The sequence below is a fragment of the Neopsephotus bourkii genome, unplaced genomic scaffold, assembly GCF_033783945.1.
Source record: "Neopsephotus bourkii isolate Nb327-2 ecotype Australia unplaced genomic scaffold, CSIRO-AGI_Nbou_v1 NB_266, whole genome shotgun sequence".
Lineage (NCBI taxonomy): Eukaryota > Metazoa > Chordata > Aves > Psittaciformes > Psittacidae > Neopsephotus > Neopsephotus bourkii.
In genome coordinates, this window is record NW_026900775.1 from 308,979 (window position 1) to 336,507 (window position 27,529).

Below are 27,529 nucleotides of genomic sequence, written 5' to 3' on the forward strand. Positions count from 1 at the left end.
CCTTCCCCTCGCCCCTCGCCTTGTCCTGCAATGGGATCTCCTGCAAAACGTGAAAGAAACCACCCTAAACCACCCCAAACCCGTGTTATCCCCGCACGCCGCCGTTCCCTGAACGTGGATCCTCACTAATAACAATTAAATCCTTTACGAGACGGAGCCGCTCTAAACCCGCCGCTCTAAACCCGTCCCGGAGGTCCTGCACCTGCCAGTGCATCCCGACTCATCCCGGCTGCCCTCGTGGGGTCTCCGGTCTCTCCTGCCCCTTCCCGGGATGTCTGCAGGAGAAGAGACCCGGTCCGGTCCCCACCGGGGTGGGCATTGGCAGAGTTTGCCGGCGAGGGGGGAAACTTTTCCTCTTTAGAACAGGGGAAAACATGAAATAACTAAAGAGAAAAGGGGCGGGGGGGGGAAAGATTCAAAGTTGGTCCAAAGGGGTTCCGGAGGGGGCGGCCGGTGCGTCCCGCCGGTCCCCTCCTCGGGCGGGGACAGGCTCCGCCTCCCCCGGGCTTATGACACTGGAACCTCCTTAAGTTGCGTCTCGCCGCAGCTGTCTGTAAGCGCTGAGCCGGCTGGCGCCATCCTGCTCCTTTCCGAAAGAATGCCTTCCCTGTGAAAAAAAAAAAAAAAAAAAAAAAAGAAAGAAAAAATGAGTGAGAGAGGGAGGAAAAAAAAATAGGGAAAAAAAAATTAGGGCGAGCGAGCGAGCACAATCTGATCTGATCGAGCACTTTCAGCTTCATCCCTCCCGGGTCACACACTGCTTCTCCGCCAAGGTTTGTGCGCAATTTCTTTAGCAACTTGTCGCTTTTTTTCTCTCCCCTCTCCCTCTTTCCCCCCCGCTCTCCTTTTCTCCTGCACCCACACCCCCTTCTGCATCGCCTCCCCCCCTTGTATCCCCCCCTTCTCCTTTCTCTTTTCCCCCTTCTTTCCCCCTTTCTCGGTTGCATAATAATTAATGAGCAATCAAAGTGACTGCGGAGCAGAGAAGGGCACAAGTTCTCACCAGCTTGAGCCGCTGGAGCTTCTCAGGTGCAAATGGAGCAAATAAACACATAGACAAACAACCGCGATGACAAAAAAGGAGAGAGAGCCCCCCAAAACCCACCCCCAATAACCCAGCGAGAGCAGGAGGAGGGCGGCGAGAGCTGCTCCGAGCAGGGAGAGAGCGAAAGAGAAAGAGGCGCTGGGAGAGGTGGGTCCAGGGCAGAGCGGGCGCTTCCCAGGGATGGCTGCCGAGCGATGGGATGGGTTTTCTCCTGCCTAAAAAGTCAGGTGCTAAAGTTCAGAACTTCTCAAGCACGTTTCTCTCTCTTGCCTCTCCCTCCTCTCTCTCTCTTTCTGCTCCTTCCCTTTCCTCTTTCTCGTTACAGGTGATCAAAGAAGAGAAACATCTGCAAAAGAGCGGAAGATACCGAGGGGATCTCACTTCGTAGAGTTTTTTATCCCCTGAGTTTGTTTTCTTTTTTTTTCTTTTTCTTTTTCTTTTTTTTTTTACATTATTTTTCTTCTTTTTTTTCTTTTACTTTTCTTTTTTTTTATACTTTTTTTTTTTTTTTTGGAACCGACTTTTTCCCACCATACCCCCCCCTCCACTTCCAACCAAACTTAACCAGAAAGCATCCCCAAACTCGCCGAGCACTTCCGCCCCCCGCTCCCAATAACTCCGGCAGCGTCTCTCCCTCCGTGCCTTGCTGAGGAGGAGGAAGAGAGGAAGAGCAGCGGCGGAGCAGCGGGCGCGGAAGATGGAGGTCTCCACGGACCAGCCGCGGTGGGTGAGCCCCCACCACCCTCCCGTGCTCAATGGGCAGCACCCGGACTCACATCACCACACGCTTGGCCATACCTACATGGACCCCACGCAGTATCCTCTCGCCGAGGAAGTGGATGTACTTTTTAATATCGACGGACAAGGCAACCCCGTCCCTCCCTATTACGGCAACTCCGTGAGAGCCACCGTGCAGAGATACCCCACGGCCCACCACGGTGAGTGCCCCGCAGACACCGAGATCCCGGCCCCACCAGCTGGGAAACGAAGTCACGGGTGGATTTTGGGGTTGGTTTATTGGAAATAAACCCACATCCACGCTGTGTTCCTTCCTTCCCTCCTTTCTCTTTCTTTACCTATCTTGTTAAAATATTCTTTTTCTCTTTCTTTATACTTCTTTTATTCTCTTATCTCTTTTCCTCTTTTCTATTCATTTTTCTTTCTCTTCTTTCCCTTCTTTCACCTCTTTCCCCTCTTTCTTTCTTTACACCTTTCCCTTCTTTCTCCCTTCTTTACACCTTTCCCTTTCCTTTCTCTTTCCCTCTTATCTTTATACTTCTTTCCCTTTCTTTATCTTGCTCTCTTCTGCTCCTCTTACCTCTCTCCCTTCCCTGCTTTCTCTCCTTCTCCTTCCTCCCCTTTCTCTCCCTTTCATCTTTCTCTTGCTTTATTCCTCTTCCCCTCTTTCCAGCCCCCTGCCCCTCTTCAATTAGGTGAACAGTCCGGGTTTTCATGCAGTGTTTAGTTTTTGCACGATTAAGCTGCTCTGGGGCAGAAAAGCCGGCTGGGGAGCAGGGGTGTGAAGATGACCCCGCTGTCCTCACGCTTGGGTTATTCCATTGGCACTCGGGAAGCTTGCTAGGGCTTGGGTCGAAACTTTCACACATGCGCCCAGGGCCTCACCACGGCGTGTGTTCAAAATAAGAGAGAAAGGCAAAATGTAAGCGCCTTGCCGTCGTTAGGTACCAGCCCGGCTGTGTTTTCCTGAGGGTCCTGCAGGAAGGTAATGATCCACAGTGTGAGTTTAGTTCCTGGGTCACAGCTTTTAGAAAAGAGGTGAAATACCTGGCGCCGATGGGGCCCGGGTCCACAGAGGGATGAGCGCTTTGGGGCCATCTTTTAGGAGGAATTGGAGAGATGCAGTGGTTGTAGCTGGAGTTTACCTGTGCGGTTAAGAATATAGGGAAAAAGGTTCAAACAAGAAAGGGAGGGAAAAAACAGACGGTGATTTGTGAAGCCGGACAGTGGCGGCCGTCCTGTCGAAATCTAAATACCCGAGGTTTGCAGTGGAAATCACCCCAAAATGAAGGAGCAGAAAGCGGGATAAGTGAGCAGAGATGGAGGCAAGCCGGTTAGGGGGCTGCTCCCGGCCCTCAGCTACTTGTTGAGCGCGAGTCTGCATTAGGCTCCGCTCAGTAACTGCATTGTTCTGCTATTAGACCCTTTAAAACAATTATTTCTAAGGATCAGCAGCCTTTGTCCGTTCTTTCTTTGCATTTCTCTCTCTTTTTTCCCCCCAATATATCAGCAGAAAGTGGAAATGCGGTCTCTCTGATCTCGCCTGAATATTATTTACTATGTTACTTCCTGGAGAAGATAATGAATCTTGACCCTTTCTATTCGTATAACCCACCTTCCCTTCCTTTCGAGCAGTTACTTTCAGTATTGTTCACAAATGCCTGGTACGGTGCAAAAGTAGCTTGGAGTTTTTCTAGACACTCACAAGCTCCCATGCAAACATACGTGGCCACACTGCACCGGCTCCTTAACTCTCCCTGGCTCTGTAGATCTCTGTTTGCATCTCTCCTTCTGTATGTTTAGCAGCCTTTACACACATATCACGATACCTACAGAGGTTGAGGCTCTCTAGATGTCAAATCCTTTTCCACGGCTCTATTGGCAGGCACAAACTTGTTCTTTTCCAGTTGAGTAACTGTGGTTTTCAGCTTATAGCCGTTTGCACGAGTTGCTGGGGATTTTGGGTAGATTTGGTTTTTTTGGGGGGATATAGTTTTATTTCTTATGGCGAGGGAAAGATGAATTTAAAACATTCCTTAAGAACATTTATAACCCAAGGAGAAAAATAGGTATGACAGCGTAAATCTAGCCTAGTAAATCTATTCTGTGTTTATTTCAAAGCCCAGGTCTGTCTGTTAAAATATAAGTGAAGGATCTCCTGTCATAAGAAAGGGATGAAGATTTTCCTTGGGGACAGTGGGTGCCCTGTTCTTGTGCCATATCGCCATGAAAAAGCCGCCTGACATTTATGTGCAGCCTCATGGAAAAGGGGGGACAGAAAAGATACAAACCGGGCAGTTTACAAAGTGTATCGGCTCTGTTGGGAAGGTTGTTGTCAAGTTTGATGGCACCTTCTGGTCTCCTTCGTTTGGCCAGAATATTCCCAGGGTTTATAGCCCAAGGCAGCGTGCGGGAAATCATTTCCCAGCTAAGAAAAATCAAATGAATTCTGCAGCGGGGTCTTGGCAATTTCAGGCAGGATCTTCGCTCCAGAGGCTAGGAAGGGGAGACAGTGAAGCCGAATTCCATGTCCCGGGGGGCGGGGGGGGAACACATACAGGAGAGGGATCGGGGCTGTTATCTCTTTAGTTGTTACTTTTTAAAGGGGAGCGGGGTTTTACATCCGATGTCATTTGGGATGCAGAGCCCTTTGGGGGGGGGGGGGGTAAATGGGAAGTGGGGTCCAGCCCGGCCCCCCGTGTGTCCGTGGGGTGAGGGGAGTGTGACCGGTGTGCGGCTGTGCTCTCTCCGCGCAGGGAGCCAGGTCTGCCGCCCGCCGCTGCTGCACGGCTCTCTGCCCTGGCTGGACGGGAGCAAGGCGCTGAGCAGCCACCACAGCGCTTCCCCATGGAACCTCAGCCCTTTCCCCAAGACCTCCATCCATCACAGCTCACCGGGACCCCTCTCCGTTTACCCACCCGTCTCCTCTTCTACCTTATCCGCCGGCCACTCCAGCCCGCACCTCTTCACCTTCCCGCCGACCCCTCCGAAAGATGTGTCCCCGGATCCGTCCATCTCCACACCCGGCTCCACCGGCTCCACCCGGCAGGACGAGAAGGAATGCATCAAATACCAGGTGTCCCTGGCTGATACCATGAAGCTGGAGTCCTCTCACTCCCGGAGCAGCATGGCCTCTTTAGGAGGAGCCACCTCCTCTGCTCATCACCCCATCACGACCTACCCGCCGTATGTCCCAGAATATGGCTCTGGACTTTTTCCCCCCAGTAGCCTCCTAGGAGGATCCCCTACCGGGTTTGGGTGTAAATCGCGACCGAAAGCACGGTCAAGCACAGGTAGGGGTTTTGGCTTCTTCATGCCCATTACTCGGGAGGGGAAGTTATGTGGGAAAACGGGAGGGCAAAAGGACAAGGGCTACCCCCCATCCTTTCCGTACGGAGGGATGCGCACAAGCATCCATGTGATGAAAGCCCCAGGGCTGAGGGATCAACATTTCACCTTGCCCTGGTTTATAACCCATCTCCCCCTCGGCCAGCCCGGGCTTGGGGTGCAGCCCCAGGCCTGTCGGCATCACCCCAGATCCTCAGGGCTCCAGCCCGGGGGATGCTCCGGTCCTCCCCCCCCTCCTCCTCCCCAGGCGCCCCCGGTGCGCTCAGCTCCGGCGCCTGAGGAGGAAGCGAAACCCAAGGAACCGCAGCATTGGTGTATCTCTGTATCTTAATCATGGTACTAAATCCCGGCCAACTTCCCCTGCCTGCCCTCTCCTCACCGCTTTTCCCATGGCCTCTTCCCCAGAGATATCGGGAGGGTTTTCCCTTGGGGGGGGCATGGGAACACCCCGAGGCATCCCCTAGCCCCATCCACCTCCATTTCAGGACTTTGCCCACCTGCAGCCCCATCCGTTTCCAATCGAAGACTTCGCCCATACCTAACGCACCACCTCAGAGCTGCAGGGTGGGGGGACCCGGGGTGTCCCAGCGCTCTGCGCACCCCGCGGAGTGCGGGAGTTGTGCGGCTGCGGGACCCGACGGCTGAACTCTCCGTGTTTGGACGTTTGTGTGCAGCGAGGGGGGTGTATGTGTGTGTGTGCAGAGGAAAGGGCCGTTAGTCAAAACTCTCTTTTTCTCTCTCTATTTCTTTTTCCGAGGAGGCTGCTGCAGGGTTGCCTGGCATGAATGAGATCAGTTTTCAGGGTTTTTCCAGGGTGACATTTACTCTGTCTGTCTGAGCAGGGACTGTCTCTATTTAGCTGATATGTTTGAGCTAATCCAATTATTTTCAGACTGCTGCACGCGACAGTTGCATTGTTTATCCAGCGCCAGGAACTTTAATAGAGTCCGGATGCGGTTAGAGTGACAAAAAAACCCAGACCTGTATGTTTTGTACATGAAAGCAGGGGAGAGAGAGAGATGGAGTGAGACAAAAGAGAGGGACAGAGGCTCAAACAGCCCCGGAGCGGCTGCCCCCGTTTAACCGGAGGGGGACAAAACGACCTGGGTATTAACGGGAGCGGCTCGCAGCCTGGCCCCGGTACGGACCGGGTGCTGTGTCGGGGTAGGGACCGGTTGTTGCCGGGACGGGCCGAGCTCCCCCGGCCGCCCGCTGAGCCTCAGCTCCCGCAGGGGCACCGGCTGCGCGGTATTTTCAAACCGTCTCCCCCCCCGCGCTCTGCCCCCCCTCGTTGTTTTCCTTTTTCTACTTTCTGTTACTTTACCTTCTAGAGAGGCATCTGCGGGTTGTGATAACCCAGCCCCAGCAGCAACACCTAATTTTGTTCCTTTGTGTTAAAGTTGATTTTAGCAAGTTGGGAAGCGCGCAGACAAAGAGGGCTGGGGCTGGAGGGAAACGAGAGGGAATGGGCTGGTTTTGCAGGATGAAAGAGGGAGAAACAGCTGAAAAAGAGAGCGTTCTTGTTGTTGTTGTGGTGTTTTGGAAGGGTGGTGAGAGGAGAGGGGTTCAGTGCAAAGGCTCTGGAAAAACGGTTGCCGTTTGTGGTTAGGGCGCGGATGTCTCTTGCTTGAATGCAGTGCAGGCTGGGGCAGCGGGGAGCCGGCTCTGAGCTGAGTTAGCTCTGCTCTGGCCGGCTCAGGTCTCCTGCTGCTCTCACATGGGCCAAGAGTGTCATTAGGCGCAAAGAAACCAACCCAAATATACCAAACGTCCAACAGAAATACTCTTCAAACCTCAGAAAGTAGATGAGCTGCATTCCCGCACCCCCCCTTAATTCCCTTTTCCAAGCTGGGGCTGTGGGACACCCCCAGTAAGTGGGGAGAAGATAGAGAGGTGGCAAAAAGGAGGAGGAGAAGGAGGGAAAGACCCTAATCAGGGTCTTTTGGGATCCCAAATACTGGGGATCGACCAGCAGACTGAGGACGCAGTGGGGAGGACAGAGAGGTTTCCACAAGTTGGGTGGTGGAAGCTTCATTGCAAATTAATCAATAGCAGATATTGGCAGAGAGGTTGTGTATTGACTGGGGCCAGGAGGTGTTTTAATTGTTGAGATGTGATTATTTTGGGGGCCTTGATGAGGTTTGATCTGAGGCCAAAGGAAGATTCTCCCTTGCCAGGCTCATGGGAGCTGGGGCAGTGTTCCAGGAGTGACCCTGGGGTCCTTGGAAAGGGGGGCATGGACTTACATTGGGTATCCAACCATCTCGGGGGAAAGGGATGGAGGCCCCTTGCAAAGCCTGCTGAGGTTTGCCTGGCCCATGTGGCAACATAGGGGCTGGAGGGCTGTAGAATCCCTAAATACAGAGGTGAGGGGGGAATTGTCATCCCACCACAAAGGAGCCCCTTGAGCCACCATGGAGTTTGGGTTGTAATTATCACCATGCCTCTTCTGCTGGGACATGGGCCTGATGGTGCCTGTGGGGTGATGCTGGGGAGGCAGTCGGGATGCCAGGGATGTTGCTCAGCCATGGCCTTGGAACCTTGCTTGGACATCCTGAATTTGGACAGATCTGGCAAGACCTGACAGGGCTGCAACTTGTATGGGTTTATTTTGGGGGCGGCCTTTTCCCAGCCTATTTTACCTCTGCTTTCCTAAGTGAACTATGTGCTTTCTTGTTTCCAGAAGGCAGGGAGTGTGTAAATTGCGGGGCTACCTCAACCCCTCTGTGGAGAAGAGACGGCACTGGGCATTATTTGTGTAACGCCTGTGGACTCTATCACAAAATGAACGGGCAGAACCGGCCCCTGATCAAACCCAAGAGAAGGCTGGTGAGTCTCCTTCCATTTCATTCTTTCTTTACCTTCTTCTGCAACTTTTTCTTCTTGTCTGCAGCTCGGGATGGACAGGGAAGCTCAGCCAGCTCCAAAATCTGCTTCCACTACATCAGAGGGCTGGGAGATGGGGATGCTTGGAGTGATGCTCCTAGCTGCTGTGGGCCTCAGTTGTTTGGCCTTCTTGCAAAGTGAAAAACAGGTTAAAAAATCAAGACCGAGAGCTTAATGTAAACCAGGACTGAATTTTCTCCCAGGTCACAATGGGGCAGATGCCTCCCCAGTGCTCTTTGGGATGGTGACACAAGGACAATGGGGACAGTGGCTCTTTCCATGGGCTAAGGGCAACGTAATCATTTCCTAGTAACCAAAGAGATTAGTATCAGGAGAACAGGATCTCTCCTGGGCTTTCCACGCTGCTGTCTTTCCCTTTTCAAGTGTGTTTCCATCCCCTTTGGTTGGCTGTGTCGTGGAAAGGGGACATAAGCTAGGTACTGGGTACCACTAGGCCATCGCCTGGACTTTGGTCCTGAAAGATTCTTGGCTGATGCTCCTGGTGCCACATGTGGTCCTTTGTACCACAACTATGTGGGTCTAAAATCATGTCATTCCTCTCCGAGTTGGTGTGATCAAGAACATGAGATAGGGGATGGCAAAGGCTGGTGAGTGTGTAAGGTAGAATGTGTACCTGGGGTCACAAAAGCTGGAGGCAGACAAAATGCATAGCTATATTTGAAGTCCTAGTTGCAAGCCTCAGGACTGTACAGAGCACAGGCAATAAGTTACAGCATCCCCAGTGATCTACTTATGAATTTCCCTGGAAGCCACAAAAAGGTCTGGAAGCTGTGGGCATGGGTAATAAATGCATTGCAATTGATTTGGCAAATAATCAGGCAAACCACAAGGGGAAAAGATACATCAAAGTGGGGGGAAAAAACATGTTCCCTGCTTGGGAAGTTATTGAATGTTTTGAATTGGGGCACGTTTGGTTTCGTTATTGTTCAAAATGTGGATGGGCTCCTGGAGGCCACTCAAAATGTGGAGGAAAAGCAGCTCTTGCCTCTCCATGGAGTTTCTGAGGTGATGGATGGATCCAGCCTTGCATAAGGCTTGTGCCTGGCATGGCTGGATCCTGCAGGAAGGAGAGCGGTGATACAAGGTTTATCGACCTTGTATTCCCCATGAAGGTGCTCAGGGGTTCGGAGGAGCAACTCTTAGGCATGGATTCAGCTTCCTCACCTGCAAAACTGGACTGGCTTTATTAGGCCAGCTTTATTCCCATAGGTGCTGGGAAGTGTTTGCAGGATACGGCCCCAGGAGCGGTTGCACTGTGAGGGGCAGTGGTGGCAGCTCTGCCTGACCGTGTGGGTTTGGGGGAAGACGTGGGTTTGCTCCTCCACCCCCAAACTTCCCTGATGAAACTTCCCCTATACGGGAAAAGCCCGCATAGGAAAACGTTGGTTTCCTTCATCTCTCACAGCCTTGCTAGAAAAAAGGAAAAGCTTTCTAGGGAGGGAAGTAGAGGCTGGGATTTTGATTCTTTCAGGCAGCTCTTTTGCTGCCTTCTCCTCCTCCCCCCGGCCCTTGTGTCTTAAACACACCCCCCTTCGTTTTCTTTTTCCTTTCCTTTTTTTCCCCTCCTCCTCGTTCTCTCTTTATGTGTAAAGTGAACTTCCTAGGAAAAAGCTGCCGGATATCTGAGCCCTGGAGATAACTCCCAAACAACAGCTCTGTTTCCCCAGCCCAAACACACAGGAGCTTGAGCGTATCCAAACAAGCGGAGGGGGAGGCAGAATAGGAAAGCGGCTGGAAAGAGACAGGGGGGAGAGCTTTCAAACACTGTCTGATGGAACCACGAAAGAATGTCCCGAGTCACCCTCAGCCCAGCACATGTAAAATGAACTGTATAAATAAATACATTGTAAAAGGTCATTCTTGGGGGAAAAAAAATAGGAAAGGGAAAGAAAAAAAGTAAGGAGAGAGCTTGCCTTGCATAACCACTCCAATCTTGTGCATTTTAGTTAAAGTTACAGAAAGTTCCCATTCTTTAGACGTGGTTTTTGTTTAACGGGAACTTCTGAATTTTCTATATATATTTTTTTATCCAGCGCTGCCTGAGGAGAAAAAAACCCAAGAGAAACATTTCTGATACTGTTTGTATCTCTATTTATTTCCCCCAGAAGACACAAAAGCTGGGCCTGCATTTGCTTTTCATGTGCATCGATGTTGATGTGTATCTGCAGCTTGACTTGATCTTTCCTCACCTGTGAAGGCGAGGGGGCTGAGGAAGGTGACATGTGATGGAGGGTCAGGCTGGGGATCCAGTGTGTGCTCCTCTGCCTCTGCCACAAATTTCCTGCATGACCTTGGCCTGCTTTCGTAGGCTCTGATCCCAGGCATGCTAAAGCTAATGAAAGGACTCCAATGGGTGGGAGAGAGAAGGCAAATAAATAATTTAGATGCTGAGAACCCAACCCAAGGTTTATTAAATTCAATGGGTGTCTTTGTAAGGGCTTCCTTTAGGGAAGATGGATTGAGTTTTGTTGGCTGAGGGGGCCTAGACAGCTCTGCTTCATCTTGGGGGGAAGATCTGGAGATGTTGCAGGAACAGGATTGTAGTACCACACCACTGCAGTCTGTAGACAGGGTCTACAGACCTCTTGGAGACCATTCCTATCCCTGTTGAAGCTAATGGCAGTTCTGTCACTGCTGTTTCTGAGATAAAACCTTCTTTATATTTTCTTTCTTTTCCTTTCCATGTGGATGCAGAGGTTTCCATTTCTGTGTCCAGTCGTGCTGGTTTTTGAAGGATTATAACCAGTTTCTCAGAAGGCCCCTGCACATGCAGCCGCATTTAGCTGATGCTTGCAGTGTTGTGGGTACCCCATGCAAATCCAGACACTTGATATGCCCCTTAATTAAGCATCTTTATCAGAGGGTGGGTCTTCCCACATCATCCTCAATTCCACCTTCTCATCACTACCAGCAGTTCCGAAGTTGTGCCTTCGCTCACACACAGCTGGGCCATGGGGGGTCTGGTCCTGCAGGTGATATGGGGCACCCTGTTAGTCAACCCACTACTTGCATGGACAGGCTGGACTTGGTGATTAGCATCAGTGGATGCCACTGCTAGGAGCTTTTATAATAGCGTTATTATTCATTGTTTCCTGCTTGCTTCTGGTGTCTCTGACAAAAGTTAGTACAGCATAAAAGGTACAGCCTGGGACCAAAAGAGCACAGAGTATAAAACATACAGCTAATGATGCTGAATTTTTGTAGGGGAAACATGGCAGATGGAAGAGGTTTTAGAGAAGACAGTGGATGCTGTGATTTATTTGCTTATTTAATGTCAAGAGTTTGTTTGAAGGCAACAAGCTGGTGACCAGGCATGTCTTTTAAATATGCTTGCCATAAGAGAAATTATGGTGAGTGCCGTGTAGAAACCCCAAATATCTTCAAAGGGGATGTTTCCCCTGTGTGGGCTGAGTCAAATATCACTGGTTTTCAGAAATTTCCCTAGGCTTGATTTTTGGGTCTGATAAGGGCAAAGCTGCCATCGAGAGACTCAATCCAGCCACTGAGCCACCCGTGCTGGGGGGAGCCAGTGGGGCAAAGACCTCCAGACTTGTACTCAGGGTCTCAGTGAGAGCCCGGCTCTGCAGTTGGCTGTGTCTGTGCTACATTTGATGTGTGTGTGTTACCCTGGTGATTTTGATGGGAACCAAATCTGGTGCCATGGCATGGTCTGGAGGAGGAGAGGACAGAGGTGGGGCCCTGCTGTCGGTGGTTGGATGCTTCAGCTTCTGCTGTCACTGGGATTTTTGCAACCAAAGACCCATGTGCTATTCGCAGCTCCTGATTGTCATCAGCACGGAAAAGTCGGCTGAAGGCCTCCTCAGGCTTGAGATCGCCTCATTTCAGCATGGTTTATGGTCAGGCAAAATGGAATTGTCCCCATGGGCAGGCAGTGAGAGTTCTTTGCTGTTGGATCTGGGGCTCTGTAATGCTTCCTAATGCTCATGGGCATTGCGTTATTTATTTTTTAGGCAGTCCTTTTTGTCTAATTAAAAGGGGGGAAAAAAAAGAAAACTTCTTTATCTAAAACAAAACCAACCCGTCCTCTCTCCACCTACGCCGCATTCAATTATGATTAAAATTGCAACATGACCTAACAAGAGCTGGTATAAACGCTCGCGCTGTGCCAGTGTCCGTGTTTGCATTTTGGGTTTGTTGTACGGGATCCAAAGATGCGTTATTTTTTCTTTTAAATGTTGGATGTGCTACAGTGTGCGGCTGTGTGGGGTGAGGGGTAAATTTGAAACAGTAAGAGCACAAAAGGGAGCATTAAAGGCTCAGTTCTGCAAGGTGCCAAGCATTGCTATGATCTGGCAAATCGCTTAAGCACATGTTTTAACTTTAAGCACATGAGCAGTCCCATTGAAAGCGACGCATCGGGATGAAATCAGAGCTCTGGGAGTGTGTCATATTGATGAAGAAAAGAGAGGATGGAGATCTAAAGGTCTCTTTTTTTAGGAGCTGTAGGCACTTGCACACACGCAAACATGCATAGGCATTCACATGGAAGTCTGCAAACTCCTTTTCCTCCTTCAGTGGCAGAAGGACAATTTGTTTGCTGAAGTTACAGTTTTGAAATTATAAGCACGAATTCATGCATGTGAAAGGAGAGCGACTTGGTTAAATTTGGCTTCCCTAAATCATTATCACAGCTAACAAAAAAGCTTCTGTATACACTTTGACACATAGACTTCTTTTTCCCCTTGTTCCTCCCCCTTTATGAAATGGTAAATTCTTGTTTCAGGCTCATTACCAATCCTTAAATAAACATGAAGGTTTAGACTGCAAGAGGGTGTAATTAAAAAGTTGTGATTCTCGCTCTTCGCCACGGTGTTATTTCCGCTCTGGAGCCCGTATCCTTTGAAGCCGAGCTGAATTGACGGGACAGAGCTGTGCTTGCGGTCGGACCAGGCGAGCAGCTGCCCACCATGCCCAGTGCGGGTCTTACCCAGTGCTCACTGGAGCCAGCATGACTCATGCCATTGACTTCAGCAACTGTTGGTTCAGGTCCTGACTGCAGAATTAGACCCCTGGGGGGTCTGAGAGATTTAAGATGGAAAGACATGTTGGCATTTAAATAATATTTTCCCCTCTGGAATGGGCTGTGCCAGCACTGCTAATTTTGATGAGTTCTATCAGAGGTTTAGCACTCACTTCTAGGATGCCCTTTGGCACCTGATTCAGTTCATATATAATTTGGGATTAAAGTACCTTGGGGATTTTTTCCTTTCTTTTGCAGAATTACTGTCTGTTCTCACAAGCTGGTTTCTGGAGGTCCCTGTCAACGTGCACCAGTCTTTCAGGGTGGATGTTTTCTTTCTTGGAGATTTTGCTGATGGCATATTTTTCTTTTTAATATGATTTTTTTTTCTCTTCTTCCCTTCCCCTTTTCTCTCCCCCTCACCCCCCGCAGTCTGCAGCCAGGAGGGCGGGCACGTCCTGCGCGAACTGTCAGACCACCACTACCACCCTGTGGAGGAGAAATGCCAACGGCGATCCCGTCTGTAACGCCTGCGGGCTCTACTACAAGCTGCACAATGTAAGTGTGACTGTAACGCTCCATAACGGGGCCTCAGTTGTGGTGCTCGATGCTCCATACTTGTCCTTGACTTAAGGTTTTCCAGTCGCAGATAGTGCTGATGCCTCCTTTACCCCTTTCAGGACATGAGGGGTTGGAGTGAGGAGCCGGCATCCCCTCAAACATAGCTGATTTGACTAGGGGAGGTACAAAACAGGGCTGTCCGTGGGTAATGTTAGAGCTTTCCCATGCCTGAGCCAAGAAAGGAGGGGTGGATCAACACAGAGAGACATTATCTGCTGCTGATTGGGCTCAGTGTGTTGGAAAAGACAACACGCCGTCCTGCAAGCTGATACCCCTTCTAGGCATAACTTGGTTCCTCCAGCAAATACAAACTCTGGAAAAAAAGCAAAATGTGCCAGCAACTATTTAGATCTTTCTTGGGTTTGCGGCCGCCTTTGTCCCTTCCCTCCGCCTGTCCCCAAAGATGATTTATTTAGGTCTTGTGTTTTGCCCTGGTTGACGCAAGTGATTCCTAAACCAAAAAGGACTTCATTTAGTTCGTGGGTTGCAGAGTCTGCTCAACCTGTGATGTGAATTTTAAAGCCTCTGCCATGGAAGGGAAGGAGAAATGAAATGGCTGGCAGATTTAATCTAATGTCTCCATGTGAAGCCAGCTTGCAGGAACCAGGGATATGTGCCCCAGGGACAGCTAAATGGATCTGAAAATTCTTCTACTGAATAATACTGCTAATAAAGGAGTCTTAAGGCTACTCCTGTTACTCTGACTCCACATGTGGCATTAGAATAATTAGTATGTCAGAAGAAGGGAAGACTTTCAATTTCTTTGCTTTGATTGACCTTATATTTTTTTCTTCCTAGTGGTCATTTGCTTTATGTTGGGCCTAGAAATCTCAGGCTATGTTTTGCCCTTCTGTCCACCCATGCAAACACATCAAAGACAGATCTGATTTCCCGGAGCACCCAACCCTTGTGGTGTCTTAGTCCCCTGCATTTGTTATTTCAAGCTCTTTGGTTTCCTGTGATGAGTAAACAAGTTTGGATTAAGTAGGACAAAAAAAAAGAAAACCCAACTGTCAACCAGGCTAATTTTCACCTGTTTTGTGAGAGGCATCTCTCTTGGAAAACAGGAAAACGTGTTTACCCTGTAGCAAGCAGGCGCCTCAGCCCGTTTCGAGTCCTATGTAGCAAGCAAAGCTTGTCATCAAACTCTCAGTGTGGTCACTGCAAACAAAGGGGGTGGACCCAGAGTGAAAGCTCTGAGCCTACCACAAGAAAGTATTCTGTTTGCTATTTCCATGGCAAGAAGGGAGAAAGGTCAGCCAGATTCACTGGAGGAGTCTGTGCTTCTGTTTTCCTTTTGGTCTTGTAGCCACCAGTAGTAGGACTTATATCATATAGACTGGGAAACAGACAGGGAGACCTATATCTGGGCTGCTCCCCTTGTACCTTGGCAAAGCCCTTTGAAAAAGATAGGCTCTTCTCAGGTTGGACCTGTTGGAGGTGCCTTTGTTTGGGTGAGATGATTTTTACCCTTGAAGATGGTGTAGTTTCTCCCTACAACTATAAAAGGTGGCAAAATGATGGGTTCAGATGTGTCAGCTGCATTGTAGATATCTGACTGGAAGAATCCCCTTTAAGGTGTCTAGAACGGTGCCTGGATGCTGAGGGTCTCCAGAAATGTGCTCCAAGAGCACATCCTGTTTTTTTTCATGTTAACTCTGTGATCCCAGTTGTCCTGAATTGACCCCCTAGACCCACTGTTTAGGGAAAGTCCATTCCAGCTGTGAAATTTGTGACATGGGGCAGGCCTTGAGCACATTGGAACTGTTTTCATATTCGTTAAAAACACTGACAGCTGCTTAAAAGCTCAGCACAGCTACTTAGCAAAGTCAAGTAGTATCTTGTCTTACAAGAAACTCTGTTAATGGGTCCTGCTTAAGTGAACCCCTAGAGGACTGAGATGCTGTGTGAATAGTATAACTAGACAAGGATGCCAAAGACTGGCTGTGAGTGGGTAGATCCTTTGATTTTACTTTTTGAGATGATTCTTAGTTATCTCAGTTAGGTCCATGATGGCACAGCATTGGAACACTATTCTGCAGCCCAGCTTTCTTTAGAGGTTGTGGCTCTGAAGGCCACATTATGCTTCAGGAGCCAAATATTTCAGGAGTTAAGACTTTTGTGAGCAGTGGTAAGGCTGGGATAGCCTCATGGGGGTGCCTTCTCATTATGGCTGTTGTGAGGCAGGACCTAGGGATCTGAGCTAACTTCCTGGTGAATGGCACCAGCATCATCCTTTATTCAACTGAAGGCAGGGAGGAAGTTTGGTGGTTGCACATGAAGAAGGCTCCTTGGCTGGATCAGATTGGTCTGGTCTGTTCAAGTGCAAGACCCCTTTATGCAGGCTGTGGTCCTGCTCCCTGTATGTCACCTTATCTGCACTGGTTCTCCATCAGGAGAGGTTTCAGAAATAGAAATGCTCAGTGTAGCTTATCCATCCCAAACACCTGAGTGTCTGCACAGATGTTGCATCAATGACAGTGAAAGGTCTTTAGATGCTTGTGAGATACCTTAACCCTGTTTCAGGCTACGGTACAGTAAACTCATGGTTGTTTTTTATCTTTCTTCCTCCCCATTTTGTTTTTTCTTTGGGTTTAATGAATTTTTCTTGGGCCTTCAGATCTTTACGGTATTTTAATGGATTGATCTGAAGGTGAAACTTACCCAGTTTTTAAGTCCACAATGTGAACATTTGCAATGAAAAGGCTATTTTTTGCTATGGGTTTATTTTTTTTCATGGGGCTTTATCAGTTTGTTTTACTGTTGATTCCCACAGCTTAAGCAAACCCATTTGCAGGTAGGATATAAGCAACAATCATAATAGTCTTGGGGCGCATTTAGTGAAGCTGCTGTTTTTTCTCCCAACAAGAAGAGGCTCCATTAACACCAGTATTAACAATGGTTAATATTTCATATTGATACAGTGCCTTTCAGCCTGTGGCATCCCAGAGTGCTTTCTATGATACAGCCAGTCTGGAAGATTAACCCCACATTTTAATGACTATGTCTGAAGGATAAATCCGTGCCAGTGACAGGACCTTATTGAGGTCAATGGCAAAATCCCATTGTCTTCAGTCAGAACAAGATAGAATCATAGAACCATAGAATAGTTAGGGTTGGAAAGGACCTCAAGATCATCAAGCTCCAACCCCCCTGCCATGCTCTAAACCATATTACCCAAGGCCTCATCCAACCTGGCCTTGAACACTGCCAGGGATGAAGCATTCACAACCTCCCTGGACAACCTATTCCAGTGCCTCACCACCCTAACAGGAAAGAATTTCCTCCTTATATCCAATCTAAACTTCCCCTGTTTAAGTTTTAACCCATTACCCCTTGTCCTATCACTACGGTCCCTAATGAAGAGTCCCTCCTCAGCATCCTTATAGGCCCCCTTCAGATACTGGAAGGCTGCTCTGAGGTCTCCATGCAGCCTTCTCTTCCCCAGGCTGAACAGAGATCAGACTATCCTCTCGATCTGACCTGTTGTATGTGAGGTTCTCGTTGTTTTAGTCCTTCTTAGAAGCAGGATGAGCCTTCACTCACTTCAGGGATGGGGAGAGGGAACCTTGTTGGAGGTGCACGTCAGGCTGGGCTGTGCCCATAGGAATGAGTAGGTTGCCGTTGTTTTTGCTACAAGTCCTAAGAAAAGACCTCTTTCACAATATCCTAAAGTAGGGCTGTGCATCCCAAGAGCAGAGCAGTTGGCGTTTTGCATTTGATAAAACAAAGAGCATAATCCATGCCCATAATTAATTGGCTCCATCTGAAATTAATGAATTTCATATACATGCACTGGGCTGGTTTAATTTTAATTTAGCATGTGTTTGTCATTTTTATCACAATGGATTTTCATGGAGAAGGTCTTCCCTCTGGGTATCTTGTTTCCTACCCCAGAAACAGAGACGAGGCCACGGCTTTGATGTTTTGGGAACTACCTTAATTCTGCTGTGACTGACCTTTGAAGCCACTGGAAGATATTCCAGCTTACTGCTGTGACTATGCTGGTCTTACTCCTGACATTTATCTGAGTCCTTATCTGCTTGGCACTTGGGTCAGGTACCTGCTAAGAGGGTGAGACCATGTACACCAGGATGATATGTCCAGCTAACAGCTTGGATGGCATTTCTGCCTCTAGTTGCTGGCCATGGCTTTGCCACCATCCTGGGCAAAACTGGTATTCCCATCTGTAAGTTTTGCATCAGATCATGGTCTGGGCCAATCTGTTCTTAGCATTTGAGTGAGACAGGAGAGATGCTGCTTTGGGGAAGTGCTCATTGTCCTGCAGGTCACAACACCAAGCAACACGGGGTCAGGACCCTGTGAATGCTTAAAGAGCCAGCACAACCCCAGTCCCAGCACCAGGCTGGTGTCACTTTGCCAGCACCACCTCCTGAGCTTGCACCTTTGCTGCTTCACCTCAGAAACCAGTTCTAGCTGCTCTTGAGTCTGTGTGTCATGATGTGAATTTACACTGGGAGCTGGGGAGGATAAAGTGTGCCTACCCAAATCTGAGCTGGGTTCGTCAGGGATTGGGACTTCCAGGTCTCCTCTAACACTGCTGCCTGATGGGGCTTACTTGGGGCTTCCTCCCAGCTTTGAACCTGGGCAGCATATCCCTGCTCTCTGGCTTAAAACAGGCCAGGCATAGATTTCCCAACCCAGCCATACAGCTGGAGCAAAGGGTCTTCCTTGTGTGCGTATCCCTGTTCACTTGTCGAGGACAGGAAGCCAGGGAGACAGATGAATCTGTATTTAAAGCCCATGACATATGAGGTTTTTGCTTGTTGCTGCCCCAGGGCTGTTGAGCTGCACATGGGCAGATTCCTCCTTCCTGCATTCAGCTGCTGGCAAGGAGGTCTGCTTCCTCTGGTTCCCTTTATCCATAGGTAGAGGAATAAGCCTATTTTTAGGACAAGATGAAGTTTCCCATCACTGCTGATACAAAGAGCCTGAGGTCACTTATTCAGACGGGGATGAAAAACTTTGGGATGCTTAAATTGGAGAAGATAAGCCCAGTCCTTTCTTTCCCAGTGCCTGCATCCCCACATATAACAGGAAGCTATTGTAGCCTTGTCTCCTCAGTGAGAGAAATCCGTGAATGATTCCCATGCAGTGGGGAAAGGCATTAGGCAGTGGCCGATGAGCAACAAGTGAAACTTTGCGGTGATCTGGAAGAAGGGAGTGCTTTGTCCCTTGCTCTGATCTAAGATCTTATGGGTGAAGATCTGCTCAGGACCCTTACAGGGGCATCTTTTCATTGTCCTTCACTGGGGCTGAGATAGTAGCTCCTGGTGGATAGCAGATCCATTCTTTCCCCCTTTTCTCCCTTTGCAGGATATCCATCAGCGCTGTCATGTGCTCACTTTTAGTATGAAAAGTAATGTTCAGCCCTGGGGTGATTGATGGGCTCTCCTGCCTTCTGCTGTGGGTGAAATTCTGTAGAAGAGCTAGTGCAATACCTATATAATTTCTCATGTAGACTCTCATGTTTATATTTTAGGTTGTTTATGGATATTGGATGCATAAAGCGCCTTCCAAGTGTGGCCTTTGGGGCTTTCATGGCACCTGTGCATGTTGTGATGCTGGCTTTCTATGCAGTAGTAAGAGTTTCTTACAAGAGGTCCAACAGACCATGCTACTGTTTCCTAACCCTGATGGGGGTGCAGATGGTCATTGCTGCTCTGTCTATCCGTGCAGGAGAATTCAATGCTTAGTTTTCTTACAGATATGTCTGTATGCAAGTAGAGGATGCTTTGCTGGGCAGCACAGATATGCATTTCAACCTCCCTCAAAAAACCTGAAAGGCTTTAGAAATAAAACCAGGTCAGCTAATGTAAGCCTGAAAAGATGGTTGAAGCAAAAACCTTTCAAAAGAAGAAAATTAAGATGAAAATAAGACAAAAAGAAAAAAAATAAGACAAAAAAGATAAAAAAATATATATAGAAACACTTTACAACTCTTTTGTGTTTGCCCAGCTCTTTAATGCCACTGTGAAAGTCTGAGATCCCTCATAGCACTGAAATCCCAGCAGCTATTGCCACTAATGGTTTTAGATCAGTCAGGAAGCCTCAGGGTAAGATGGTGTCTGCAGGGGATATTTCAAGGTGATAATGACTGGTTTCATTCCTAAACAGGGTGCACTTACCTAATATGCAGATAGTTAATTTTTTTCCAGTATGTTTTGCTCTAGTGAGTCTCTGCCAGCAATTTTCTGTCATCTTGTCTCCAAAAATGTCAACCAAACTTGGGATTTCCTGGTGGGATCTGAACTTTGGGTTGGGGAGGAGAAGTAGTGTAGCCATGGTGTGTGAGGTTTACAAAGGAAAGAGAGGGGCTGCTGGCTGTTCAGGTGGTGCTGGGCACACGAATCCCATGGTGATGCAGGGAAAAGGGATGGAAGCACAAAAAAAAAAAATAACTGGTTTTTGTTTAGATTAACAGACCCCTGACTATGAAGAAAGAAGGAATTCAGACCAGAAACCGGAAAATGTCTAGCAAATCCAAAAAGTGCAAAAAGGTCCATGACAACCTTGAAGACTTTCCCAAGAGCAGCTCCTTTAACCCTGCCGCCCTCTCCAGACACATGTCCTCCATCAGCCACATTTCACCTTTCAGTCACTCCAGCCACATGCTGACTACACCGACACCGATGCATCCTCCATCCAGCCTCTCCTTCGGACCTCACCATCCTTCCAGTATGGTCACTGCCATGGGTTAGCAAGAGACTCCCCTGCTGAATGCTTACGGTCTCAAAGTGAGATTTACTTTATATACTTGCATTTTTGCAGGCGTGTGGTTATGGGTCTGACGTCCCGAATCAAATGGGAGGGGGAAAAAAAAGAATATTAAAAAAAAAAAAAAGATTATTTGAAGGCATAAGAGAGAAAAAAAATTAAAAAACACAGGAAAAAACTACAAAAAAACACAAAAAGGAAAAAAAAAAGAAAAAAAGAGAGAAAATAATAAAAAAAAGTTTTAGAAAAGTGATGTTTGCCACTTTTTAAAGGAACTCACTATGGCTTCTATGTATTCTTACCCACTGAATCTGGATCCCATTTGTGAATAAGCCATTCAGAACTTGCATTCCCTATTGGACAGGATCTCTAGTGCTGTGAAAAAAAAAAGAATAATATGAAATAAAATAAAGTAAAAAGCGCTGAACATTGCATATAACTTATATTGTAAGAAATACTGTACATTGAGGAAGACTTTATTGCATCTGGAGAGCTGTAAAGACAAAGAAAAAGGCATGAAGGACTCCGAGAGATTTTTCTTTTTTCTTTTTTTTTTTTTTTAAAAAGGAAAACAGACAAAAAAGTAAAGAGCAATGGAGGACAATTGAGAAACCAGACAAACAAACAATGCTGACCAAGAGGAAACGCGGTCTTATGAACAAATGGACCAACTGCCAGTCATGTCTTCTCCTTTGATTTGATTTTATTTGTTGGTTTTGGTTTGGTTTCTTTTCATTTGGTTGCTGGGGAAGGGGGAGGGGGCTGGCTAGAACGGTTGTTGGATGATGCATTAACTAACTAATGAAATAAATAATTAAATCAATAAAAACCTATAGGGAGATCATTCATTTTGGGCCATGGGCCCTTTTACATAGGAAGTACCAATGGTGTCAGGCAATCAGTGTTACCATGCGGACATTGCCAACAAGGGGTTTTCAGATAGCCATTCTCCAGGTCTATATGCATTGTGAACAAGTTCCTGTAATTGTTGTTTGTATGTATAATTCAACGCACCAAAATAAGGAAGATGTAGATTTATTTCATCCTATTATACAGACTGAATGGTTGTACAAATTTATTTACTGCTAGTGATAAGACCTGCTTTTTTTTTTTCATATTTTTCTTCCTTTTTTTTTTTTTTGAGAATAAACTAGATTAAATTCTGTTGACTTAAAAGTGTTTTGTGCTTGGGGAAAGGGAATATGTTTCTTTATTATTATTCTTCTTTTTGTTTTAAAGTTGGTATTTATTCCATAGCTATCATGGATATCATGGATACAGGAATGTGCATCTCTGTGCTCATGCTGACAGACAAAGCAGTGTTTGTAGTGGCTTGAGAATAAGAAAAAACACAGAACGAAGGAAGGAAAAACACCCTCACAAATAAATAGATTGCATGTTAGTGGAACCCCACTGTCCAGTGTGTGCTCCCTGTCCCTTGAACCTCAGCCCAGCTGCTGCCGCCGTCTAATGTGAGGCTCCCACATGGAATGGGTCCCTTTTGGTTTCAGTGAACCGTGGCTACCAAGGTGGCAAGCCTGTGTTGAAGACAATTTGGGATTGGGATAAGTGCAAAGATATGGCAGAGTCCTTATGATCCTGGATATGTTTTGGGCAGTACTAGGAAAGACTAGATCTTGATGTGAAACCAAGATGGATGGTCCAGACCCTGCCCCTGTGCTTGGAGGAATGGGCAGAACCTGACACAAAAGGCTGGATTTGATGGTAGACAGAGGTCAAGTCTCCAAATATCAAAGGCCCTCAGGCAGCCCCTTCTTGCAAGAATCTTATTTGAAATAATGCAGTTTATGTTATTATTGTGGATAGCAAAGTTTAGCTCTTTTAATCTGATTTCTGATGGTTTAATCCTTAGATATTGGTCTTCCTCTTCAGCATTTACTGTTCCAGCTTCTTTATGCTATCATTAGGGTTGGGCATTTACTTTCCAAATGAAAGGTTAAACTTCTTATCACCCCGCTCCATTTGGAGATTTAAGCATGGTGTGATAAGACAGAGGTTGCCACAGCTGTGAGAAAATGCTTAACTCCCCCCCCCCTCCCCAGAAGCATAAAAGCCTCAATGGACATGACCTGCAAATGACTTATTTATTTTTGTTTATTTAGCTATGGAATGAAATAACTGAGTTCTTTCACCCAGAAATACATGTACTCCTGTGTTTCTGTGCCAGGTGGATAGAAAAAATATCACCGCATGTGTCAGATGCTATTTTGAGCCCACTTTCCCTGAGGTGATAACTGGAGAGGGTTAACAATGGCCTGGTCTAATCTTCTTCTGCAGGATGGCTCACGAGTAAGGATGTTTCACATAAGAGAGACCATGTCAAAACTTTCAGGATGATTATACAAAGGCCAAATAGTCATTTGATTTTGAAATGGAGGAGAAGGGGAAGAGTACTGACCTTTATTTGTGCTTTTCTTCCCCTGTTTCAAAATGAACCCAGTTCATTAACTATGAACTGTTAAACTATGTCTGCCATAAAGGAGGATTTAGCAGCTGTAAGCGGAACAGACAGTAATCGTTTTGTAATGTTGTATATTCTTTCCTTTCTTCTCTGTTGATAAAAACATGTAAAAAAAAGAACACATAGCACACATTTAAAATATTATGTTAATCACCTTTCTGCTTACTCAATGAGTATTTTAAGCATAAAGACCAAATGTCAAAATAAAACAGAGCAAAGAATTACTGAGATGCAAATGGAGATCTTTTTGGCTCCTAATTAATCATCTGCAAACTGCAAAGCTATTTCCACTTAGTCTGACAAATCAAAGGAAATAATCATCTTCGCTGATATTAAGCTTGAGAGATTATTATTTTTTAATTCGTGATGCTACAACCTTTCCCTCCTTTTGCTCATCAACAGATTGCAGTTGGACTAAGATACTGATTCCAGTATTCGCAGTGCTGCGCTCATCTATTATTGTGTTTTTATCTTTCAGTTTACTTTAGAGGGAACTGGCTCCTGAGTTTCTTGCTCTAACTTCTTCCTAAAACCTGAATACACCTTCTTGCAGTTTCCTTCTGATGTTGTTTCATAGGTCTTAGGGGTATTGACTGAGATGATGCAGGACTAAGGCCAGCTCAGATAATGAGCATCCTGAAAAGAACACAAACGGAGACACTCTGTCTGCATATACTCTAAGAAACACACACAGTTTGTCTAAAGAGTTCTTACATCAATTATCTTATGTTCTGATGTCAGGAGCAGGATGAATAGGAGCTCACACCAGGTACCCTTGATTACTGGCCAAGATGTGAAATTAATACGAGTCTACCAGTTTCTCAGTTATGTCTTTCGTCTCTCTGAGAGTAAATATTCCAGATTTTTAATGTGTTGAAGGGCTTTGGTTTTTGGTTGGTTTTGTTATGGTGTTTTATTATTTGCTTTGCTTTATTTACTTCCTTCCCTTGAACACCTGAGAAAAGTCTAGTTTACAGAAAAGGCAGAGAGCTGTTGCTTTTAGGCAAACATCTTGTGAATGGCTACTTCTCCTTTCTTCACTTCTGAAACTGCAGGGAAGAGCTGATGGTAGGCAGGCTGGAGCAGGAAAGCCTTCTGAGTCACAGCTCTACTTTGGTAATCTATATTGTGCAGAAAACACCATGGAAATCATTAGTGGGGTCAAATCTTGTGGACGTTTTGCAGGAAAAATGCCTTCTGGGAGTCTGAGTAATAGCTGCTGTGCTGGTGTGATGGTGGTAACTGCGTTCTACTCATGATCCAAGCCAAAGTCCACTGGCATTAGTGGAAAGACTCCCAATGGGTAATGCAGTAAGACTTGAATCAAGCCCTTCCAATTAATTTTGGTGTTATCACCTTGATTTATCTGCCTTAGTTATCTTTTCAGCTGCATTGGTCTTATGTCAGTACGCAAGACATACATGAGATACTGAAGATTACCAAGCTCAATGCTTCAAGGTGGAAGAAGTGAGAAATGTTTTTTACACAGTCTGCAAAACTCCGATTTTTCTCCTGTGTATTTGACTTGTGAGTTGTTTTAGGAAGCATCTAAACTTGCATTTAGGTTCAGTTTAGCAGTGTGTTTTTGAAGTGATTTCCCAGTAGTTCCACCTTAGGGTGATGAAATTTTACCTTGGCTCATGCAGCATGGTTTCCTTGGAACCCCACCTAATGTGCTACCATGCTAATGGGAGCTCAGGCCAAAGGGCCAGGCTAAAATTACCCTGAAGCAACCCCTCAAAATATGTCCTTTGGGTGCTCAGCATGGATTGTTTGTTCCCCCCAGCATCACTCCTATTGTTACTGCACACATCACCATAAAACACATGTTTTCCTACTCCATTTTGGTCACTGAGACTTCTGATCCACTCAGGACGGGTTGTAGTTTGGGGAAGAACCTGGGTGGGTGACGATGGGACTAGAGGGAATGAACCTGTCTTGTTTTTTGCAGAGTTTGGGAGGTGTTTGGGACAACAGACCAGAAGTTCTTATGGAAAGAACCCTGTCCCTGTAAATGAAGCCATAAAATTTTGTATTTGTCCTTTCCTCTTTCATAGATCTTCTATATGGCATTGGGAAACTCACATGAGGACAGCCACTAATAATGTAATCATCCCTTTTGGTGATGCCTAATTGCACACCCTAAAGTTTGTTTTGCAGAAATGTTTAGTGGTATCTTCAGCCAAAGGATCTCATAGAATCATAGAATAGTTAGGGTTGGAAAGGACCTTAAAATCATCAAGTTCCACCCCCCCTGCCATGGGCAGGGACACCTCACTCTAAACCATATTACCCAAGGCCTCGTCCAACCTGGCCTTGAACACTGCCAGGGATGAATCATTCACGACCTCCCTGGACAGTGTATTAATCCTGCAGAATACAGTAAATATTAAGAAAACTGCAAATCCAGTGCTTCATTTCTTCCACCTCCTCCCATCCCCAAATCTGGAGAACAGACAGTAACTCATCATAGATGTGTTGTGCAGATAAATCCGTCACTTGTGAAGTGCTTGGTTGAGCACCATGGAAAACCCACCATCTTCAGCAGGTCTACAGGAAGGAAGGCTTGAGGAGTGAGCAGAATACAGCTCCACTGCTCATGAAGGTCAACATCCTCCCTGTGTCCTCAGTGATGCAAAGGAAAAATACTTGGTGTGATCATCCTGTGCAGAAGGAGCAATGGAGGTGGAGGAAGGGTGAATAATTCAATCTGGTGTTTCCTAACATTTCAGTGGTTGAATTTTTAATCTTCATGGTATTTTCTTAATGCATTCTTTTGGTTTCATTCCTCCATAAAGACATACATGTGCAGGTACAGACAGGTGCTCATTGGTGTCACGGACTCTGTACCTTGTCAGCAAGGGAAACATGACGTGTGTCAAACCTATGTGTAAGTATGTCTACACCCAGAGAACTGGAGGGCGCCTGTTGTCACCCATCTGTCTTTGCTGGTTGTATGATGTTCTATGTGCGCCTGTGTGGATATATCTAAACTGCAGCTCTACAGAAAGCAACGCACAACACAAATGTATAGCAAATTTATACCTGTTTCACACAGTTCCTTGAGGCTATGCAGACTCCGGGGTGGATGTTGGAACACTCTATCTTAGAAGTGTATTTCCCTTGTTATAAGTTTAAATTAAGGCTTTGACCTGAAGCTAAACTCATTTTTTTCTCTCCAGGTACAAAACACCTGGTTATTTAACCCGTCCTTTTACATTTCCACTCTGGGTTACTGTCAACTCCAGAGGCACTGAAATAATTCATGCAAACTTGTCCTTTGGGAAGACAGAAGTGACTGAAATGCTCAGGGGAAGCTTGCTCGTGAGCCTCACAGGCTGGTGTTCATGTTAATATGGAAAATTAAACCTCTGCATGAGTATTTAGGCTTAGTTCATGAACTGTTTTAGTTCCCAATTAATACTCTATTGCAATATTATAGTGCAATCATTCACATAACTATTTCTATGTTAGAACCACAGTAATCTTACACTACTTGACTGGATAACTCTTTTCTTGCTAAGACACAAATCAACCAGTGTGTAGATTAGGGTGGTCCCAGTGGCTGCAGGGAGCACTGCTGTCCACAGGTTCAGGTCAGGACACAATCCTTCAGCTCCAATTCTGCTCTTAATTACAGTCTCCCCTCATATTCACCAGCCACAGAAGAGATTCCTTTCTCAGCTGCCATCGTTATGAATAATTAAGAAGTCAGAAGAAAGCAATATGAATTGAAGTGAATGCAGGTGGGGGTTGAAGGCCACAAAGATGTTCCAAGAGCTGGAGCACCTATGAAGATGGGTTTGTTGGGAGCTGGGCTTGTTCAGCCTGGAGAAGAGAAGGCTTCTTAAGGGGAGACCTTAGAGCAGCCTTCCAATACATAAAGATGCCTAAGAAAAAAGCTGGAGAGGGACTTTTTGCAAGGGTCTATAGGGATAAGACAAGGGCCAATGGCTTTAAACTGAAAGAAGGTAGGCTTATATTAGATATAAGGAAAAAGTTCTTCCCTGTGAGGGTGCTGAGGTGCTGACACAGGGTGCCCAGAGAAGCTGTGGCTGCCCCATCCCTGGCAGTGCTCAAGGCCAGGCTGGACACAAGGGCTTGGATCAAGCTGCTCCAGTGGAAGGGGTCCCTGCCCGTGGCAGGGGTTGGAGCTGGAGGAGCTTTAAGGTCCCTTCCAACCCAAACCAGTCTGGGGTTCTATGACTGTTGGCTTCTTGAGACTCTTGGTTTCTTTCCCCATGTACCAATTTGCCCATGGCCAGGGAGGCCAGAGGAGCCCTCTGTGCAAGAGGTGAAGTTGTCTCACTTGCAAAACCTCAAGCTAGTTGCAGAAGGTCATCCCTTTTCTGCATGCATGCAGAGATGATCACTGATGAATTTACTTCCTGTGGAGTTGCACTGGAGCAGATTTATAGATTCTGTGATAAATCTGAAACTATATTTAGGGACTCTGAGGAAACAGCAATGAATAGGCACAGGTCCTGAACTGTGATCCTTGATTGCAGCTGCTTCATAATAGACTTCTTTTAAAAGTACCAGTATGGGAGAGGAAGTGGTGGTGAATATAAAATTCTGCTGAGCCTGGAGAGAGGAGGATCCTTGAGTAAGAATTGAACAGGACCCATGGGAAAGCCAAAAATGAGGAAGGAGAGACTGAACCTATGAT

At 46.7% G+C, this 27,529-nt stretch overlaps 1 protein-coding gene across 2 annotated transcripts; it reads left to right on the plus strand.

Annotated features, from left to right (window-relative positions):
• Nucleotides 1-1,595: 1,595 nt before the first annotated feature.
• On the plus strand, nt 1,596-21,547 carry GATA3 (GATA binding protein 3). 2 transcript variants are annotated; one of them, XM_061346187.1, is made up of 5 exons: nt 1,596-1,983; nt 4,540-5,076; nt 7,815-7,960; nt 13,452-13,577; nt 20,078-21,547. In XM_061346187.1, exons 1-5 carry the CDS (start codon nt 1,743-1,745, stop codon nt 20,360-20,362), a joined length of 1,335 nt encoding a protein of 444 aa, XP_061202171.1. In that variant the 5' UTR covers nt 1,596-1,742; the 3' UTR covers nt 20,363-21,547. The 2 variants fall into 2 exon arrangements, with proteins under 2 accessions (XP_061202171.1, XP_061202172.1); XM_061346188.1 differs by having other exon boundaries at nt 7,818-7,960.
• Nucleotides 21,548-27,529: the final 5,982 nt, after the last annotated feature.